General features: G+C 51.0%; 1 protein-coding gene across 1 annotated transcript; it reads right to left on the reverse strand.

Annotated features, from left to right (window-relative positions):
• Nucleotides 1-336: 336 nt before the first annotated feature.
• On the reverse strand, nt 337-16,786 carry LOC133343218 (uncharacterized). Its single transcript, XM_061552658.1, has 2 exons — nt 16,649-16,786; nt 337-6,764 (listed from the first exon to the last, which is right to left on the reverse strand). The coding sequence occupies exon 2, from the start codon at nt 6,475-6,477 to the stop codon at nt 4,198-4,200; it is 2,280 nt and encodes a 759-aa protein (XP_061408642.1). The 5' UTR covers nt 6,478-6,764; nt 16,649-16,786; the 3' UTR covers nt 337-4,197.
• Nucleotides 16,787-20,040: the final 3,254 nt, after the last annotated feature.

The raw sequence follows: 20,040 nt of genomic DNA on the forward strand, positions 1-20,040 counted from the left end.
TGCCAATGCCCGTGTTATCGAACCAGAGTCTACGTTTTGTTTTACTCCATTGTGTCTCCTGCGCGCCTGGCACGAGCGCCAATGGTTTAATTGATAATTAAATGTTTGAGAACAAACGCACGTTTAGAAAGTGCTCCAAAAAACATTAATATGCACGATTCGTCTTCCTTGTCCTAATACAGTATTAGGTGTTGCTTCCGTCTGCCTCTTTAACTCCAGGAAATGATTGAAGAACTTACGTTAGAAAAGGCTGCAAAGGTGGAGATTAAGATGAATCAGCAAAACAAGAAACGCCAATGACCAACACAACATTTGCTGACGCGTTATTTTCAGAATTTTTTTTTAATCATTTGATAGCGTTAATTTACAAACACTTAATAATTACTTATGGACATAGTAACTATTTCTGAAGTACTAATAGAAAACGGACATTGACACACAGATAATGAATAACTTATCACAACGGTTGGTGCAAGGAACTTGGTCCAAGTCTATATTAACAAACCAAGAGCAGAAATGAAAAAAAAAATTAAGTTTAAAACATTGTTGAAATGTGCAAAATGTTATTACGGTTGCTAAATAGTTCATGTGAAAATAGCTTTAATTTCGTTAAACAAAAAAGCTCACCGCGAACCCATAAATACAGCCATTCGTATTAGTATAAAAAAAGCATGCTAAACTTTCAAGCCCTTTGGTCAATTCACTGCTGAATTACACTTCCCCCTCACCACGTGAGTCAGTGTAGGTTGGTTGGCGAAGCGGAGGAGGGTGGCGGCAACAGCCAAACCAGTTCACATAACAGCCGCCACCGACCTGAGCCGTGGCCAGGTTATAGAACGCAGGCCGCCGGGTTCATAGCGCAGTGCGCTAACCACTCCACCACAAGCCTCAAATATTCGTCACGGATGAGACCGGACTCTCAATTGTGATCCATCCGCTGCTCGATTAAAATATGGTCAACAAGTCGTCATGGCACCTCGCCATCGCTTCCTTCCTGTTGCGAGCTTACGCCCATGACTGTCACGCAATCGAAGTCCGACTTCCAGTTTCCCCACAACGGAGATATGAAGGTCCTCTTGCTACACAAATGGACGCATCCGTCAAAAAACACTCTTGCAGTTTCATCGGCATCATTGCCACCGGGCTGTAAGAATTGGGCCGAGTCGCCGACCTCTGGACGTCGCTGAAAACTGGCCATGTCGGCAGTCTGCTCGTATCAATCCTCCGGCGACCCGGTCGGTACCGGACCAGATGGCACTCGCCACCAATGTTAGCCGTAGTCGGGAATCGAGAATTTCGGTGGCCCAGTTTAGGAGTAAAAACTAGAAACTATTTTTGTATTAATCTTGATTGGAGGCTTTCGTGACTGCAGGAATTCACTCTCTTTGGTTCTTTCGGTAAAGTCACGTAGATGGGAAAAAAAATTTTGTAATAAAAAATAATAGATCACGACGTTTCGATCTCAACAAGCGTCGTTATATATTATTTTTATTTCATTAATTTTCATTTTCCATCTACGTGACTTTACCGCAAGGGCCAAAGAGTAGTTTAGTATTGTACCAGGTAAGTAAGACCCACCGAGCTACATAGCTCTGTTTCAGAAGCGACCAGGCCACAAATTATGGCTAAACAAAAAGTGGCTTATCGCGTGGAAATGTATAGCAGCCAAAAGCCCTAAACGTGCAGTGGGCCAACTAACCGCGCCACCGCTACACCCACTATCATTAATATGCAGTGGCAAAACACTTATATTGGAGTAGCTTCGTTGAAGTCCAGCTTTCAAATCATTAAAATAACATTGGTCAACGAGTTAACACTACCTTTAGGAAGGGAATCATAGCAACTTAAAAGCTTAACTTATCACATATTTAAGCCATACACAAAATTCACTCAAATAGACGCGACCTCCATAATCGCTACAAAGACTACACGAAAGCATTAAAGTGGGAAATCTTTAACCGTGTAACCACAGTGGACATGAACTAAACAAAAGTAGTTTTGGTCGTTGGGGGTTACTCATCCATATTTCACGCTGGCCAGTGCGGGCTAGTGGAGAAGGGGTGCTCAGGAACGCTTCAGATCTCACTCGCCACTGATTCGAACCGTGGTCGGGGATTGAACACACGTGGCCCGGGTTCATAGCGCAGTGCGCTAATCACTGCGCCACCGCTCCCCGCCCCAAGTGTAGCCGGTTGCTGTGGACCCATCCGTGCCTGGGATACATTTCAGACTCCCTGCCGGTCTACGTTCAGCGTTCATATCGTAGGGCGGTCGCGACCAAGTGACGTGTTCGTTCTCGGGTTAGGAATAGAGTTACGAATCGAGTTGACTTTCGTAATGACCAAGGGGGGGGGGGATAAAACAAAAGTATGATGAGCGAGAACTATCTGGGACAGAGTTCCAGAAAATCTCTGCATCACAACCTGGAGATGAAGCCATCTATCTATTGCCACTTGAGCAATTGTTTCTTGCTGTGGTTGTCTCACCTGATGACGGACGCTTGTGTTGCGCCCGAAACGTCGTGATTTATTTTATTTAATACCCACGTGATTTTACCGACAGAACCAAAACAGTAAGGATCCCTGCAGTCATGAAAACTTCAAATCTAGTCGAGCAAATCATCGGCCCTGCGCGTCAATCTATTGGGTAACGCGGCACAAGTGGAGTTCAAATCCCGCCACTAGGGGGCGCAGAGGGGCTCGTGAATTTTTTATCTGGGCCACTCACCGGTCGAACCCCCCATTCCTCAATATCTCTCCTCCCACGTTCGCCATGACTCGTGGTGGTCAATCCACTGCTGGATGATGGGATTGCGGGCGATTATTTTGCCACGCCGCACAATCCCGCTCGAGTGCGGGTTGGCGAAAGTGGGAGAGTATAGCCCCAGGAATATACTGCGGTTTTTTTATTTGTATCCTCAAATCTTGTAACTCAATTTTTACCCACTTCCCAATGTGGTATCGACTGCAAACTTGGTATACTTATGTCATACTGATGACAATACTATATTCTATCATAAAAAGAAAAAACATATTTTTAAACATTATATATTAGATGTTATGTTTCGGCTTGGGTCTAGTTGTCCACGGTCAACTGACGTTGGCTGTAATTCTCCACGGCCCCTCACGTTATGGCAAGCTTCGGGCCCCCCCCCCCCCACCAAACGTTGCATCTTCACGCCCTTCCTCGAATCGCGTGCGGGTGTCGTTCACCCGTACGCACGGCGAGCTCACGAAGTTGTTCTCGGGACGCGTGAACAGAGATGATCGTGACACAGAAGCAGAGGAACCCCTAAATTTCCGCGCCTGGCGCACCCCTATCAGTTGTATGGTTTTGGAAGGCGCGGGTCGCATCACGCGGCCGGGGTCATTAGAAATGGTAGGGCGGATAGGCAGCTCCGGGGCAGATTCGCCGAATTGTCGATTTCGATCAATCGATCGATCTTCCGAGCACGAACGACGCGTCATGAAATATTAAATGAACACCTCATTTTTATTCAAGTTGATGAAGAAGTCTTAGTGCTCCACGACTACCACAGATAACATATTTTTTGCTTGGGAAGTATTACAATTGCAGTACTTTTGTAATTTTCGCCACAGTATTATTATTATCTAGTTCGGGACCAACACAAAGACGTTATTTTATCGAAGAAAATCGTAATAGGTCTCGCATTAGCGTTTGCCGTCTAATCCAAAATGCTCATTTAAATGCTATAAATGTGGAAGTCATAACAATGGCCTTAATGCAGAAATGCCTCTGAGTCTCAAGCAAGACCTTTTTGTCAGGAAGGTCCTGCCTGCTGCATTGGGATGTTTGACCAACTTTCACCCCCGCGGAGGCTTTTTGAGGGCGGGAGAAACCCAAAGAAAACTCACAAGCAAAGCAAAAGGACACAGTAGCCACCTACTTGGCTGTACATGGTCACATCTTTATGGCCACCTAGCAACCTCGCCGGGCCATGGAAGCCCCAACACCTCACGGCTAATAAAAAAATATGAAGCGAAAATACTAATCTTGCGTCACGCACGGTCCAATTTAACGCCTCGCGATTTGCGAGAATAGATTGGGTTCATGAACTAATTAAATTAACCACCAACCACTACATTAGCAGCAGGTAGCTCGCCGCATCTGGTGGCTACCGAGTTGTCCAGGAGCGGCGATTTGGTCATCCCCTCCTCCTCCTCGTGCCGTCTTCCTCTAGAGGGCGGCACGCACACGCGCCACCACGGCCCTCAGGGCCCCCACGGACCCCACGGCCCATTTGCGCCCCCAGCCACACCCCAGGCCCTGCCGCCGCCGCATGAGGGCGTTGGCGCCCACCACGGCGACGCAGGGCAGCAGCGGCAGCAGCGCCAGCCCCACGGCGCCCGGCGCCCCGAGCTTCCCCCCCGCGGCCGCGCCGTCTTCGCCGCGGCCTAGGAGGGAAGCGAAGAAGCAGCAGCAGCAAAAGGCGAGGAAGAGGGCGACGGAGAGCCAGAGAGTGGCGTGGAGGAGTGCGGGCCGGGGAGAGGACGCGGGGCCCAGTGCGTGGAGCAAGGCCCGGCCGCCCCGGCCGAGGACCTTCCGCGCCGACGTCTCGGAGATCCTGGCGGCGCACGCCGCCAGCGCCGCCGCGTCAGCCCAGCGAAGGCTCGCCAGCGCCGAGAGGAGGACGAGGCCTTGCTCCACCTCGAACGGGAGCCACGCGGTCGCCAGCTCCTCCTCCGTCACGCCGTCATCCGCGTCGCCGTCGAGAAGCGCAAAGACGTCGGCGGCCGTCGACGCTCGCGATGCCAACGCTCGTCCGCCGGCTCCGACACCCCAGCCGCGGTCAATGTCGAGTTCGTCAGCCTTCTGTTCAGTCCCATCGACGTCGTCGTCCTCTTCCATCTCCTCCTCCAGGATGACGGACAGGTGGTGGTTGTGGCCGTAGACGGCTCCGTCTTCATCCGTTGACCCCAAATCCCCTCCGCCCAGGCCTCCGCCACGCCGAACGCCGCCGCCGCCGCCATCATCCTCTCCGCCGCCGTCGCCTTCGCCTTCGTCGTCGTACGGAAGTCGGGGCAGCGGCGCGTCTCTGAGCCGTCCGAGCGGCACATCGGCCCAACCGCGCACCAGGTAGTCCTGGCAGCGGGGACCAAAGCTCGGCGGCTCGGGCCGGGCGGCGCACGCGGCGGCGCACAGCAGCTCGTAGCGCTCGCGGAACACGTGCATCTTCTGCAGGAAGGCCACGGGCTCGCCCAGCAGCATCGCGTCCTGGGCCTCCCCGGCCAGCGCCAGCACGGCGGCGTGCTCGTCCAGCACGCCGCGCAGCACGCCGATGGCCCGCTCGTAGCCCAGCGAGGCACGCCGGCTGGCCGCCTCCATGTACTCCATCACGGCCATCTGCTGCTTGCCGAGATCGTCGCGCAGCGCCGCGAAGTAGGCCTCGACCTGCGCTGCCTCCTGGTTCACCAGCACCTCGTACCCGGTGCGCCGCGCCTCCAGCTCCAGCAGCTGGGTTCGCGCCGTGGCCCAGGGCCCCGGGTAACGTTGCTTCGCTCGACGTTGCGGGCTCCGATTCCGCTCCTCCTTTTGCTCGTCCACTGCTTCCTTGGCCCCTCGAGCGACCGCCTCGTCCCCAGCAGCCCGTCCTCCCCGTCCAGTCTCCCCTCCCTGATCTTCCGTTCCACTCCCCATCTCCTCCTCGCTCGTCCCGCCGCTTGTCGTCCTCCTCCTCCTGCGACCCTCCCCTTGCCGCTCAACATCCCGAGCCTCTTCCTCAACCTCCTCCTGGTGCTGGTCATCCTCGGCAGCATCGTCACCATCGTTACCACGATGAGCATCGCCAACATCTTCCGGAGCTGGATTCAAAACGGTAGCCGAATCCCCAACTCCCTCCTCCTCCTCCTGCTGGCCCACGGCTACCTCCCTCACGTTGTCGTCGTCGTCGTCACCGCCACTGCTACTACGGCCGCCGGCGCCGGCGCCCCCGTCGTCGCCTTCGGCGACATCATCGTCGTCGGAGAGCAGCGCGCGCGTGCTCTCCTCGAGCGCGCGTCCCTCGCGGGCGCAGGCGGATGCGAGCGACTCGATGTCGTGGCTGCGGTGCTCGCCCAGCGTGAGGCAGAAGCCGCACACGAGCGTGCGGTCCGTGAGGCAGTAGACGTTGAGCGGCTGCTCGCTGTGCTCGGCGCACGCGGGCGGGCGCGTCGACTCGGCCAGCTCGCGCTCGCGCTGCAGCTTCTGCTGGCGCCGGTACTTTTCCACGATGGCCACCAGCGAGTAGTTGAGCGGCAGGTAGGAGAGGCCCGCCGAGGGCATGTCGAACATGTGGCGGCAGCTCGGGCACTTGAGGGGCACGCGGAGGGCGCGCCACAGCGGGAACTGCTCCACCGTGGCCTGCAGGACGCTCTCCAGGCAGCGGCGGCAGAAGGTGTGCGAGCAGGGCAAGACGCGCGGCTCCTCGAACAGCGAGAAGCACACGGGGCACGTGAGGTCCTCCTCCAGGTGCTCCATGGTTGAGGAGCAGGGTGGCGAGGTTGAACGACGCGGCGGAGGAGGAAGCAGAGGAGAGCTGCGGATTTCGCAGGGAGTCTGCTGCTAAAAAGTTTTTAGTTTTTGTATTCAAGCGGTGCTGCTCCCCCGACAGCCCAAATCGCTTTGGATGTTGTTCCTTAAAATTGTCACAAAATCGGGAAAATAACAGAACTATAAAAAAAAAGAAGCCTCGGCAAGCAACGTTGCAGAACTTTGTTCCAACCCTGCGATGGGTGCAGATTCTTTGAAGGCTTCCGAGATTAATCCTGAAAATGAGAGGGTAGCAGTTGGTGGAGAGGGAGGGAGGGAGGTATGGGGGGGGGGAGCAAGGAATAAAACAGGACGGCAAAAGGTTAATGGCTTCAGTAAAGCGTGCGTGTGGGTTTTAAACAAGGTGTTCTTTATATTGTACAATTTGTGGTGCTGTCGTGTTCTGAGAAAGTATCCGGTAGGATTTCTCGCACGGCAGTGCAAGCTTTTATATTGGAGTAAAAAGGCCCAGGGAATAAAGTATCGCAGCGCTCCCCGTGACGCGAGCTCCCGTCGAATAACCCTCCGGTGCACACGCGCAGTGCTGTAGAGGGCAGCACTTCATTAGGTTCGTCACATGACCGTAAACCCGACGTTTGAATTGTGTGTACGGACAGTGCTCGACTTACGGACCACAATTCGCTCCTGGGGCCGGTTGAACGGTACGTGGTCGCGGGTGTGTTTTTTTTAATTCCACAGCTGGAATTTAGCCAAATTAAGATCAGCAGCAAATTTTAAAACGTGAATATTTTTCGCGCGTGTGTGTGTGTTACCAACTCACCAACTACACTTAACCTGGTTTAAATCATTAAATCACAGGTGGCATCAGTTGAAGCCAGCTCAGCACTTAGACTTCTGAGCTACCTGGCCACCAAGGGCTTTAATTATTTTTTTATAATTAAAAACCCTGAAATTCATAATGATCCACTGCAATACAACTCGATTCGCACAGTTAGGACGCAATGGTTAAAACAATTATATGGTTTGCAATACGCGTTGGGTCAATAGATATTTTTTTCTCAGGAAAACACCATATGTACATTACAGGACACAAATGTAGAATCGATTTAAACCGAAGCATGTGTAAGTACATAAAATTTTATAGGTTTAATTAACTGCTAATTAAAACACAAATCATATGCTAAATTAGCCCTTCGGTGCAGGCAGGCCCTCAACCAGCAGGAGATGGCCAAACGAGATATTCATGTAAATAACATGCTAATGCAACGTTAGCATCTGCTGTGGTTTAACCACAGCTGATGCTAACGAGACTGTGGGGGGGGGGGGGGGGGAAGAGATTAAACAAATCAGAGCTTGAATCGAATCTCTGTTCCCAATACTGACGATTCGTCCAATCTCTCTCCGTGTGTGTGTGTGTTGCAGCTCGTTACACGCCTGATTAGTACAGCAATTAGGGCAGGCTAAGATATTGCAACAGTTTGCCGCAAGGTGTCATGGGAGGCACAACACGTGTGCTCACTGCTCACAGCAGCAAGCGCCCATCGCCCCCTTATCGCCACGTGTCCTGCCAGTAACGGCCCCACTTTATTTTATCAAGGGGGTGAATTATGCCGTGATCCTGCATGTGTTCTCTATGAAATGAATCGCTTACGAGTACCAAACCGCATGGTCGGAAAGCGTTGCATGGTCAGGCATATGCACGGTTTTTCTTCCTCGGTCTTTTTAAAATTATAATTTCGTGTTTAATTATGCACCGGGAAGCGTCGCGTTACACGTAAATGGGAAATCAGTTTCTAAATTACCATCGTTAGAAAAGCTCAATTATTACGAAACACTCCCCTCCCCCAGGGATTAAACACACGTTGCTGCGATTAGATTCACGAGCGAGAAAAAGCCCTGTTTTTGTTTTGGCAGAAGCGCCCCTAATGGCTGTAAACATGGGTCACCGTGAAACTCTTTCAGAATCAGAATCCGTATGTAGACTACAGGCGGAATCCGATGAGCTGTGAAGCTCTTCATCGCAAATGTCCAGTATGGGCGGGTCAGATCTTGGGAGCGAAGCAACTTCGAGCCTTCGACGACTCCTCGGATGGGCGACCACTCTACTTGTAACAGGTGCTATAGGCTTGCTGCGGGACCACGTGGTGGGCATTGTAGAAAGCTGCATTGTTGTACTGTACTCCTACGCTCCCACGTCAACGGCTTTACGAAACAGGCACTGACCAATCTGGATTTGAAGTTTTCGTGTCTTTCGGTAAAGTCGCGTAGGTATATTTGTATTTTATACCTACGCGACTTTACCGAAAGAACCAAAGGAGTAAGGCACTGACCAGCGTGGTGAAGTATGGTCACACGAGTCGCACGGCCTTTATCCAGCGGTGGATTTGTATCAGGCGCTCTCGAGATAAACACACGCGCGCTCGAGTGCGAACATGGAAAGTTGTACGCTCTCTTGATTGCATCCGCCGCTGCTAATCATACTAATCATACATTGCGTTGTGAAGTACCCAGCTGTACCAACGCGTTAAATTATACTGGGTAGGACCTCCTGGTTACACCAGCCCACAGGGGATTATTGTGTCCGTCCGTCGTGTTGGAGGGGCTGGGTGGGGAGGGGAAGGTGGGGAGGGGCTGGTCACCCTGTGGTGCCCTTATAAAACTCAACGTTTAACCGACTCACGCCGGCTTGTGCCCGCCCTCACAGTCGGGCATATTTGCGGAACACACCACGCCGCCGTTGACCCTGGCCATTGACCGAGCAACCCAACGTTCCTACCAGCTCCCTCCGCAAACTTTACTAATTGACTGTGTCGGGTTTAACTGCACATTTATATTTTACGCGATATAAGCCAGAAAACATCTATGATGGGTTTCTTTTAATGTTGCCAGGTAAATCCCACTGAACTATTCAACTCTTTTTCAGAAGCGACCTGGCAACACATGATAGCTTAATGACATGGCTTATCAATCACGTGGGAATTAATAGCACCCAAATACTCTAAGCGCGTGCTGTTGATTCTAAATGTGGAGGGGAAAATCCGGAGGATCCGGAGCAAAAGCCATACGACCACGGGGCAAGAGATACACAAACTCCAAATATACAGCAGCAGCAGGCGTCAGGGTCCGGTTCGAACCCACGACCTCCTGTACACCAGGCGAGGTAGTTAACATCTCCTAGCCACCTTGATGATGATGATGATGATGAGAGAGAGACACACACAAACTCCAAATATACAGCAGCAGCAGCAGGCGTCAGGGTCCGGTTCGAACCCACGACCTCCTGTACATCAGGCGAGGTAGTTAACATCTCCTAGCCACCGTAGCGGGTAGGAATTATCTTCTTGCTTTTTTCGGTAAAGTCACGTAGAAGGGGAATAATAAAATAATAAAACAATTAAATAATCCTCACGACGTTTCGGCCACAACGCAAGCAGCCGTCCTCAGGTGAAGAATGAAACACCACCAAGCTTGGAGCGTATATTTAAGCTGGGTTGGAGGGGGAAGAAGAGCGCCTTGAAGCTGAGCCTTCTTATCACGGAGCTTGTTGAAGGATCTTAAAGTTTTATGGAATCCCACAGCGTAGTGGCGGTTAAATTTAGATTTAAAGCTTTCGTGACTGCAGGGATTCATCTTCTTGGTTCTTTCGGTAAAGTCACGTAAAAGGGAAATAATAAAATAATAAAAATAAATAGTTGAGGGGGGTGGGGGTGGTATGTTGCATGGCGTGCCCTGCACTGCCAGCTCCAGGTGCTGCTACCCGTCCGTTGATAGGCGCTCACCTTGCACCTGGCGGGTAATCATCTCACCACGTGTCCGTGCAACCCATCTGTGTCTCCACTCGTGTGTCTGTGGCTTTGTCCCCAATCTGTCGACGCTGCATCTCGGTGCTTTAATCGGCGTGTCCCGCGTGTCTGCGTTGAGCTCTTCACCCCGTGTCTACGTGTCGCCCCGTTTGTCTTCGTCTCTCGCATCCCACCCACCACCACCCACCCCCCCCCCCCCCCCCCCCCCCCATGTGTACCGTCTTCATCATCTTCCCCTCTTGCGAGGTCACAAACTTTAATGCTCCGAAACACAAGCACACGGCTCGGAACCCCAAATAAACAATAATCGATATATTCTTAGGTTTTTTCGGTACAGTCACGTAGGTAAAAAAATAAAATTAGCACGTGCTGTGACGGTTCCACCTGAAAACGGAATCTTGTGTTGCCTCCGAAACGTCGTGATTTTTATTTTATTTTTATTTTACTTTTATTCATTTTAATTTTTTACCTACGTGACTTTACCGATAAAACCGAAGAATATGAATCCTTGCAGTCACGAAAGCTTCAAATCTAGAAATAATATATAATTTGTTATAATTCGGTAAAAAAAATACTCAATATTTCAAGAGCCGCAATGCACTCACTGTGTGGTGAATACGAGAGGGCGAGTCCTTAACAAAGAGACGCGTGTTAACGACCTCTGCACCAGGACCCGATCTATTATTCTAGATTTGAAGTTTTCGTGACTGCAAGGATCCATACTCTTTTATTCTTTCGGTAAAGTCACGTAGGTGAAAAAAAAAGAATTGAGTTATTTCTATTTTTTATACAAATTTTAAATAATTGAGTTATTCATATTTTTTATTCTAATTTTTTTAAATAAAATAAAATATACATAATTTAGTCATTTCTATTTTTTTATTTGAAATAATATAGTTATTTATATATTTTATTCTTGTTTTTATTTTTTTCAATAAAAATAAAAATATAAATAAATTAGTCATTTCTTTTTTTTATTAAAAAAAAGAAATAATTTAGTTATTTATATTTTGTATTTTTATTTTTTCACCTACGTGACTTTACCGAAAGAACCAAAGAATATGGACCCTATTCCCCCCCCCTCTCTCCTTCTTACTCTCCAGGTAAACACAGCTCACCCTGCACCTGCTGCGAGGTTCCCCGAGCCTCCCTCCCCCTACATCCTCCCCCTACATCCTCCCCCTACATCCTCCCCCACCACCTCCACCCCCACCACCACCACCAGGTGCACGCAGACAAAAGGCAGAGCGCGGGCAGTAGCACGACAACAGATGCTGCGGCTCTCCGCGCTTTGCCGCACGGCCGCCCGCGGGGAGCACTTTCTCAATGTGCACCCAAAAAAACTTAAATTGTTATTTTCTTCTTTGGTTCTTTCGGTAAAGTCACGTATAAAGAGAAAATAATAAATTAAATACTAGCATACGACGTTTCGATTTCTCTGCGTGCCTATGTATGCGTGTCTCTCTCTCTCTTTGTATCTCTGTGATATCTGTCTGCTTATATGTCTGTCTATATGTCTCTGGTTCTGTGTTTTATCTCTCTCTCAAATTTAGCATTCTCAGGAAGAACGTAATCAACCAGGTAGGGTATTGACTGTTATGTTAGCCGACTCTATGTGCTGTATTGCATTACTATTCTAATTATACTAGATTTGTGTTTCTATTTCATTTATACCTGATGATGATTGCTTATATTGCAATCGAAACGTCGTATGCTAGTATTTAATTTATTATTTTCTCTTTATACGTGACTTTACCGAAAGAACCAAAGAGTAATTCCCGCAGTCACGAAAGATCCAAATAAAGTTTTATTTCGATTTAAAGCTTTCGTGACTGCAGGGATTCATCTTCTTGGTTCTTTCGGTAAAGTCACGTAGAAGGGAAATAATAAAAGAATAAAAATAAAATAATATAATATAAAAATATAATATAATAATAAAATAAAATAATATAAATCTCGAAATTTTTATTTATTATTATTTTATTATTTTCCTTCTACGTGACTTTACCGAAAGAACCAAGAAAAGTTTTATTTTCTTGTCACGTGACCCGTGCACCCCACCACCGCCTCGTGCGATTGGTCAATTGGCGCAGACGACCACGCCCACAGCGCGCGAGCGCGCCCGAGTTGGCTGACGTCACGCCGTCATCTCGCCATCGATTGGACAATAATTTCGATTTGAAGCTTTCGTGACTGCAAGGATTCATCTTCTTGGTTCTTTCGGTAAAGTCACGTAGAAGGGAAATAATAAAATAATATTTTATAATTTGCATTTTTATTATTTTATTATTTCCATTCTACGCGACTTTACCGAAAGAACCAAGAAGATGGACAATAATTGTGATTTTTTTTCAGGGAGATGTTTTGACAATCCACTGCTGGATGAAGACCTCCCCGTGCCTTGTAGGTCATGGAGGGGGGGGGGGGTGTTGTTTGGCCATACTTCACCAGGTTGGTCACTACGGGTTGACGAAGGACCGGTTCAGATCTCACCTCGCCACTGATGTTTGCAGTGGCCAGGAATTGAACTCTGGTGGCAGATGGCCAACTACTGCGCCACCGCTACCCTCTCATATCGCACACACACCACACTCGTACATACCCCCTACTATCACACCCATCAATCACAACAACTCATTGCCATCATACCGCTCCCATCCACAACATCACCCCTTTCCACAACGCACATTACAGTACACAATACAACATCCCATCCCATCACACCACCCCCATCCACACCATGCACACCATCACCCCCTCCTCCCCGCCTCCACACGAACCCCCCGGCGTCTGTGGCGATGGATTTGACAATAAACAAAGCGATTAATAAAAAAATTCGCTTGCCCAGGTGTCCAACTCATCTTGTGGGGGAGGGGTGGGACACGCGGTGGCGACGTCGACGGTTTAGGAGCGCGTCACGCCGAGACCACGTGGCGAACACGTGACGAGCACGTGGCGCCGGCAAACAGCCACGACACAAAAGACAAAGACTCAGTGGACACACGCACACAGAGACACACACACAGAGACACACAGAGACACACACACACAGAGACTCATACACACACAGAGACACGCACAAAGAGACACACAGACATAGACACGCACACAGAGACAGAGATATACAGAGACTCACACACAGACACAGAGAGAGAGAGAGAGACACACACAGAGACTCACACAGAGACGCACACACAGAGAGACACAGAGACTCACACAGAGACACAGAGACACACACACACACAGAGAGACACACACACACAGACACACTCACCCGTCATGATACACGCCGAGTCTCAAGGATGACCCCCCCCCCCACCGCTTTTGGGACGACTCACGGTTTTACGAAATGGGAGTGCGCGTTTCTCACGGCTGCGCAACGGATTCACTGTGTTGTTGTTGTTGTCATTGTTGTCGTTGTTGCCCGAGCAGAGTTAACCCGGCCCCCCGTGTAGTTTAACCGGCAATTGCTGCCGATTGTGGATGTTTTATGTCACGGTCAGATCCACTTTCTCCGAGTAACAAAGGGGGGTGGGGGGGGGACACACACAACTATCCAAGGTGATTATTTAATCCACCAAGTGGTGGACATTAACCGATTGTTGCGACGTGAAGCTCATTTTGTAACCCCCCCCCGCCCGCCACCCCCATGAGACTCGCCCGTGACCCGCCAGGTTTATTTGGGGTTCGCTCCCGTTTTGTTCGGTTTCCGTCTCAGTTTACTTTTAGGATTTCGGCCGTGGGTCTCGCGGTGGGTGGAGGGGTGACGAGTACAAGGCACGCTCACCACATCACCTTACCAGCATCAATCACCAAGACAGCACAAAGACAAAGATCCCCCCGTGTAGCCTCAACAGAATGTTGGGGCAAGTGCTGTTAGCGAGCACATTTGAAGGCCGGCACGGCACACGAGTGGGTGGGTGGCCAGCACCACGCCCGACCGCCTTTGTCTCCCTAGTGGCGATGGTTTACTACACACCGCACCAGGTTACTGACTTGAGGCCGAGTCGACCTAGGGGAGGCCCAGGACCGGCTCAGATTATAATCGTCACTGGGTGTTGGCCGTGGAGCGGGAACGAACTCGGGTCGCCGGGTTCGTAGCGCAGCGCGCTAACCGCTGCACCACCGCTCCCCGTGGACATCGCGAGTCAGCAAAGCAAGTGACACGGATTCGCCCATTCTAGGAATCGTCAGCGTGGCACTTTGCGCTAAGATTACTCCCCGCCACCAACTCATACCAACCCCCGCCACGGCGGACATCAGGGGCGAGTAAAAGCTGAACCTGAAGACGGAAGCTTGTGTTGCCTCCGAAACGTCGTGATTTTTTATTTTACTTTTATTCATTTTAATTTTAATTTTTACCTACGTGACTTCACCGAAAAAACTAAGAATACGGTGTTGCAGGGTCTGTCCCTCCCCACGCCTCTCCTGAATGCCTGCATGCTCAACTTCTTTCACACCGTACGTAGCCAACTGTGCTAATCGGAGGTGCGAGAGAGGGGGGGGAGGAGGGGGGAAACAAACCAACCTCTCCACTACACCAACCCGCACCGACCGGATTGGTGAAGTATGATCAAAGGGGCTGCCGTGACAGACGTGGACTAATTGACGTTATCTATCAACAATACAAACTGGGGACGCGAGTTAAGCGAGTTTTTTTTTCGTATTTTCGCTCGTCTATTCCCGTTTCCGCTGTTAATAATATTATTTCCAGTTTGGCACATTCATTATTTAATTACTGCGCGAGAAACCGGTTTCCGTGAAGCCGGTGGGGGGGATGGAGGGGAGCGGAGCGCATGCTGCGGTGTGATGTGTAAACACAGTGGGGAGCGGTGGCGTTGTGGTTAGCGCGCTGTGTTATTAACCCGGCGACCCGGGTTCGATTCCCGCTCACGGCCAATATCGGTGATTATCTGAACCGGAACTGGGCCTCCCCTAGGTTGACTCGGTTTCAAATGAGTACCCGGTGCGGTGTGTAAAACATCGCCACTGGGGAGACAAAGGCGGTCGGGCGTGGTGCTGGCTACCCACCCACCCCCCCTCGTGTACCGTTCCGGCCTTCATAAATGCTCGCTAACAGCACTTGCCCCTACAGTCTGTTAAGGCTTCACGGGGGATCTTTGTCTTTGTGTAAACATCAACTATGGGGGGGGGGGGGCGATACAAAGAGTTTGGTGCGCCATGCCGGATTTTAAACGCGGCGCTCGCGAACAGCACTTTCCCCAACACGTGAGCGCGGCCTTTATAACGGTGGCGGGGAATCTTTGTTCTATCGGTAAAGTCACGTAGGTAAAAAATAAAATTAAAAAGTAATAATAGAAATAAATAAATAAAAATCACGATTAATTATTTTAATAAAAATGATAATTTATTATTTAAAACTATTTTTTAAAAAATAATGATTTATTACTTTATTTCTATTATTACTTTTAGTAATTTTAATTGTATTTTCTACCTACGTGACTTTACCGAAAAAACCTAAGAGTATGAATCCTTGCAGTCACGAAAGCTTCAAATCTAGAATCTTTGTTCCGCTTCGCGTCTGTGGATGCGTCTGTGGATGCGACGCTGGGTCGTCATCGCGGTGGTGACCGGAGAACCTTCTGCTACGGAACCCGGCCGAGAAAAAGAGTTCGATTCCAGCTCTCACGGCCAATAACAGTGGCGAATATTTCAAAACCGGTCCTCATGTCGAGCACCTGGGGAGACAAAGGCGGCCGGGCGTGGTGCTTGGCCACCGAACCGCCCTCGTGCGCAACGCTCATGGCACCGTCTGTTAAAGGCGTGCGAGAATGTGAGCCTGTGTGTTTGTGTGTCATTGTGTGTGTGTCACTGTGTGTGTGTGTCACTGCGTGTCTGTGTGTGAGAGAGGGATAGTGCGAAAGTGCACGCGTGTGTGTGCTGTGTGTGTCACGGCGTGTCTGTGTGCTGTGTGTCACTGTGTCTGTGTGTGTCACTGTGTCTGTGTGTGTGTCTGTGTGCTGTGTGCGTCACTGTGTGTGTGTGTCACGGCGTGTCTGTGTGTGTGTCACTGTGTGCGTGTGTGTCACGGCGTGTCTGTGTGTGTGTGTGCCACGTGAATGTGGAGGCTTCTGTGCCTGCGTTGTATGCCGCGCTGCGCTACCAACTTGACTCGATTTCAGACTTCTCGATATCGGGATTTTTGCACCCCCTCCCCCCCTATAGGGCAGACTTACAGTGTACCGGCAAAACAAAAACACTTTATCGATTCAAGGCAATATCGGATTGCCACCGATACAGCCCCATACCCCAGTACACACAAAAAAAATACACAAAATGTTCCCCCACGCAGACTGTCGGTACACGCGGGTCAACAATAAAGACGGTCCACTCACCCAGCTCTGGGGAGACGCAGCAGGAGCAGCAGCAGCAGCAGGAGCAGCAGCAGGCGGCGTTGTGCTCGAGTCGCGACGCGTGCGGTGTTTACAAGGGCGCGACGCGACGCAATTTATACCTGAGCGACGTCTCTCCCCTGTTGTGACGTCAGCACCCAGTCTCACTTCACCCCCCCCCCCTCCCCCTACATCAGCCCCCACCACCCCCCTCTCTCATCACCCACCAACCCATTTCACATTCACTCTTCAGTCCCACTTGAACCACCAATCTCACTCCCCTCCCATCTAACAGGACCCCCCCTCCCTCCCTCCCTCCCCCGGCTGTCCGCCAACAATCCCACAACCCCCACCCACCCTCTTCATCTCACCCCCCCCCCCCCTCCTTACGATCTCACGTAATCCTCCAGTCTCATTGCTCGCTCGACCTCTACCTGCCAACACCTCGCTCAGCCCTCAACTCGTTTCACCTCTTCATCTCACACACCCCCCCACATCTTCTCCCACCCCGCCCCCCCCCAAACATCTCCATCCCAATTATTCATCAATATTCCAATCCAATTTAACCTCTCAAATCTTACCCCCCGTCCTCTCTACCATCTACCCCCACCCCACCGCTCCCTAACATCTCATCCCTTTTCGAATATCATCCCCCAAACTCCACCACCACCCCCCTCCGATTACCCCATTCACTCCTCCAACCCCCACCCACTACACCCCCCCCCCACGCGTTCTCGGATTCCTAAACCTCCGCCTCCCCCCCCCCCATGGCTCGCGCAGTCTCTTACAGCGGCCTACGACTTCTCCATCGGCCATGGTCACTCCACTGCTGGATGATGAAGGCCTTTCCCTCCAAGCCGCCACCGCCGCCCCCCTCTCTCGACCCGCAGCAAGAAGAGCCGATTTCATCACCAACATCGACATCAATGAGGCCGACCTCGTGGTGCCTCGCAAGCTAAGCAACGTCATCGAGTGTGGCCATCACGCACATGGGCGACTACCCGATAACGCACCGCAAACGATCGGCTCGCTCTCGTCAAGAGAGACAGAGAGAGACAGAGACCGGCCCAGAGACGCAAGGAGGGCCGATAGCAAAGCTGGAATGCAGTCACGCCGCGAGCCAGCGCCGACAGTTGCCCCAGCTCCGCCGTCCTCTATTCGCGAAGCTGTTACCGGCCAATTGCCCGAGTGTTTACACGTGGTGGAGCAGAGCAGAGAGCAACCGGAGGATACGCACGCGTGCGAAGGGCCACAGATGGAACGGATGGGTGGGGGGGTTCCACGTGATTTGCTGTACTGCCTTCAGGCGAGCCAGGGCTGCTCGAAGCCCACCGGGGAGGGAGTTTCACAACATCCGTGCGCAGCAAAATCCATGCAGTCCTTGAATCGGTACAGTAATTGGCGCTGCTCAGAACATCCAGCACGTGGGCTGTGTGCATCGGAACTTCTGAAAACGACGATCGTCCCTGCGTTCGTATGAATACACCACGGCGTATGGGTGTCCATTGAATACGTTAACCGATATTCACCACTAAAAAAAATGTAACCCGTAAAAACAAAGTTTTTCACTATAAATCCTTTATATGCGTGGCGGCTAGAGTCCTCTCGTCCTCTGGCTTGAGATGGCTGCCACCTATGGGTCAGATGATTGTCTGGCAGCATTAAGCAATTGGTAATTAAATATTTTAAAAAAATTCCCCTAAACAGTGTCAAATTTTGGAAAAAAAAATTCAGGAAAATTAATTGTCACGCACAACGAGTCTGTGTGCAAAATGTCAGCTCGATTGGATCACGGGAAGTGGGTTAAAAACGACCGAAAGATTTGCACGGTCGTAAACAAGCAAGCAAGCACGCAAGCACGCAAGCACGCAAGCAAGCAAGCAAGCGAACTTAATATAAAGGATTGAAAACTATCCATTGAATACGTCAACCGATATTCAACACTGTGTACACCTATCCATTGAATAAATTAACCGATATCGATGATTACGATGAACTCCCTTAAAGGTGGTTAAGTTAAATTATAAGATAACCACCTCCCCCCCCACCGCCCACATGGCCCACACGGCTTGGGGAAGCCTCCATCTAGCAGTGAAGAGACAAAGAGCTCTAAATCATTGTAGAGTGGGGTGGGTGTACACAGCTGCGTGAATTCAGAAATGGTAGCATCATCATCTTCATGCCCCGAGGGTAGATAAAATAAGTAGCACCTGGCGAGGATTCGCCCACCACCTGGATTGACGCTTCAATGGACGTTGTCACCGATGCGCGTTCGGTTTTGGAAATACTGGGACCCGCCCACAGGAACGTGGAATGATCACACACGAATGAATGTGATGTTCGTGTTGGTCACAACCACCCCCTCGTGTGCCGTGTCGCCATTCAAAGGTGCTCGCTAACAGCACTTGCCCTAACGGCCTGTGGAGGCTACACGGACGACCTTTGTCTTTGTCTGCATGTCTGTTCATCTGCTCGTGTGTGCGTGTTTGTGCGTCTCTGTCCTGTACCTGTGCCATCTCGGTCATCTCAGTCAGTCGACCCGGCTCACCTGGGTCTGCCCCGTGACCTCCTGCCAGCGGGCGTTCGACACTTCACGTGGCCTCAAGGTGCACATGGCCTGGCACAAGCGTCGTGGTGACGTCACCGCCACTTAGTGGCGAATGGCTGTTGTTGTTGTTGTACCTGTGCAAGGGGGGAACGGTGGCGCAGCGATTAGCGCGCTGCGCTCCGAACCCGGCGACCCGAGTTCGATTTCCGCAACATGGCCAAGACCAGTGACGATTATCTGAACCGGTCCTGGGCTTCCCCTAGGTCGACTCAGCCTCAAATGAGTACCTGGTGTGGTGTGTAGAAACCGCCGCTGGGGAGACAAAGGCGGTCGGGCGTGGTGTTGTCCACCCACCCCCTCGTTCGCCGCGCTGCCCTTCGTGTGTGCTCGCTAACAGCACTTGCCCCTACAGTCTGATCAAGGCTATATGGGGGATCTTTGTCTGATGTCTATGTACGTTGAACTTCTTTCGCACCGCACGTGGCCAACCGCGCTAATCGGAGGCCTTTGCCGTGTGGACTTGCGCGTATCGATCTCAACCAGGGTGATCGTGTATTTTAATTTACGGCCACGGTCATCATCAGTGGCGATTGAAATCAGGGACCGATGAAACGCTTTGACGTCCCAAACCCCGGGAACTCGCGCTGCCGCTTCGCCCCGGGGCCCCCTCCAGCTCCTACTCAAACGCCTGCACGGTCTGTGGACCGTGTCACTGAATTATTGATAACGATGATCAAAGGCAAAGATAGCAAGCAGCACGCACGCGTAAAGACGCAGAGCGCAACAACGGCCACGATGTCACGACTCACGAACGGCGCTGGTGTCAGGCTCGCACGGGGGGGGGGAG

The sequence above is a fragment of the Lethenteron reissneri genome, chromosome 2 (genome assembly GCF_015708825.2).
Source record: "Lethenteron reissneri isolate LAM-NWPU_2019-01 chromosome 2, ASM1570882v1, whole genome shotgun sequence".
Lineage (NCBI taxonomy): Eukaryota > Metazoa > Chordata > Hyperoartia > Petromyzontiformes > Petromyzontidae > Lethenteron > Lethenteron reissneri.

Excerpts from the sequence above, each read along its gene's own strand:
- LOC133343218 (XM_061552658.1), bottom strand. The coding sequence starts at position 6,477 with ATGGAGCACCTGGAGGAGGACCTCACGTGCCCCGTGTGCTTCTCGCTG.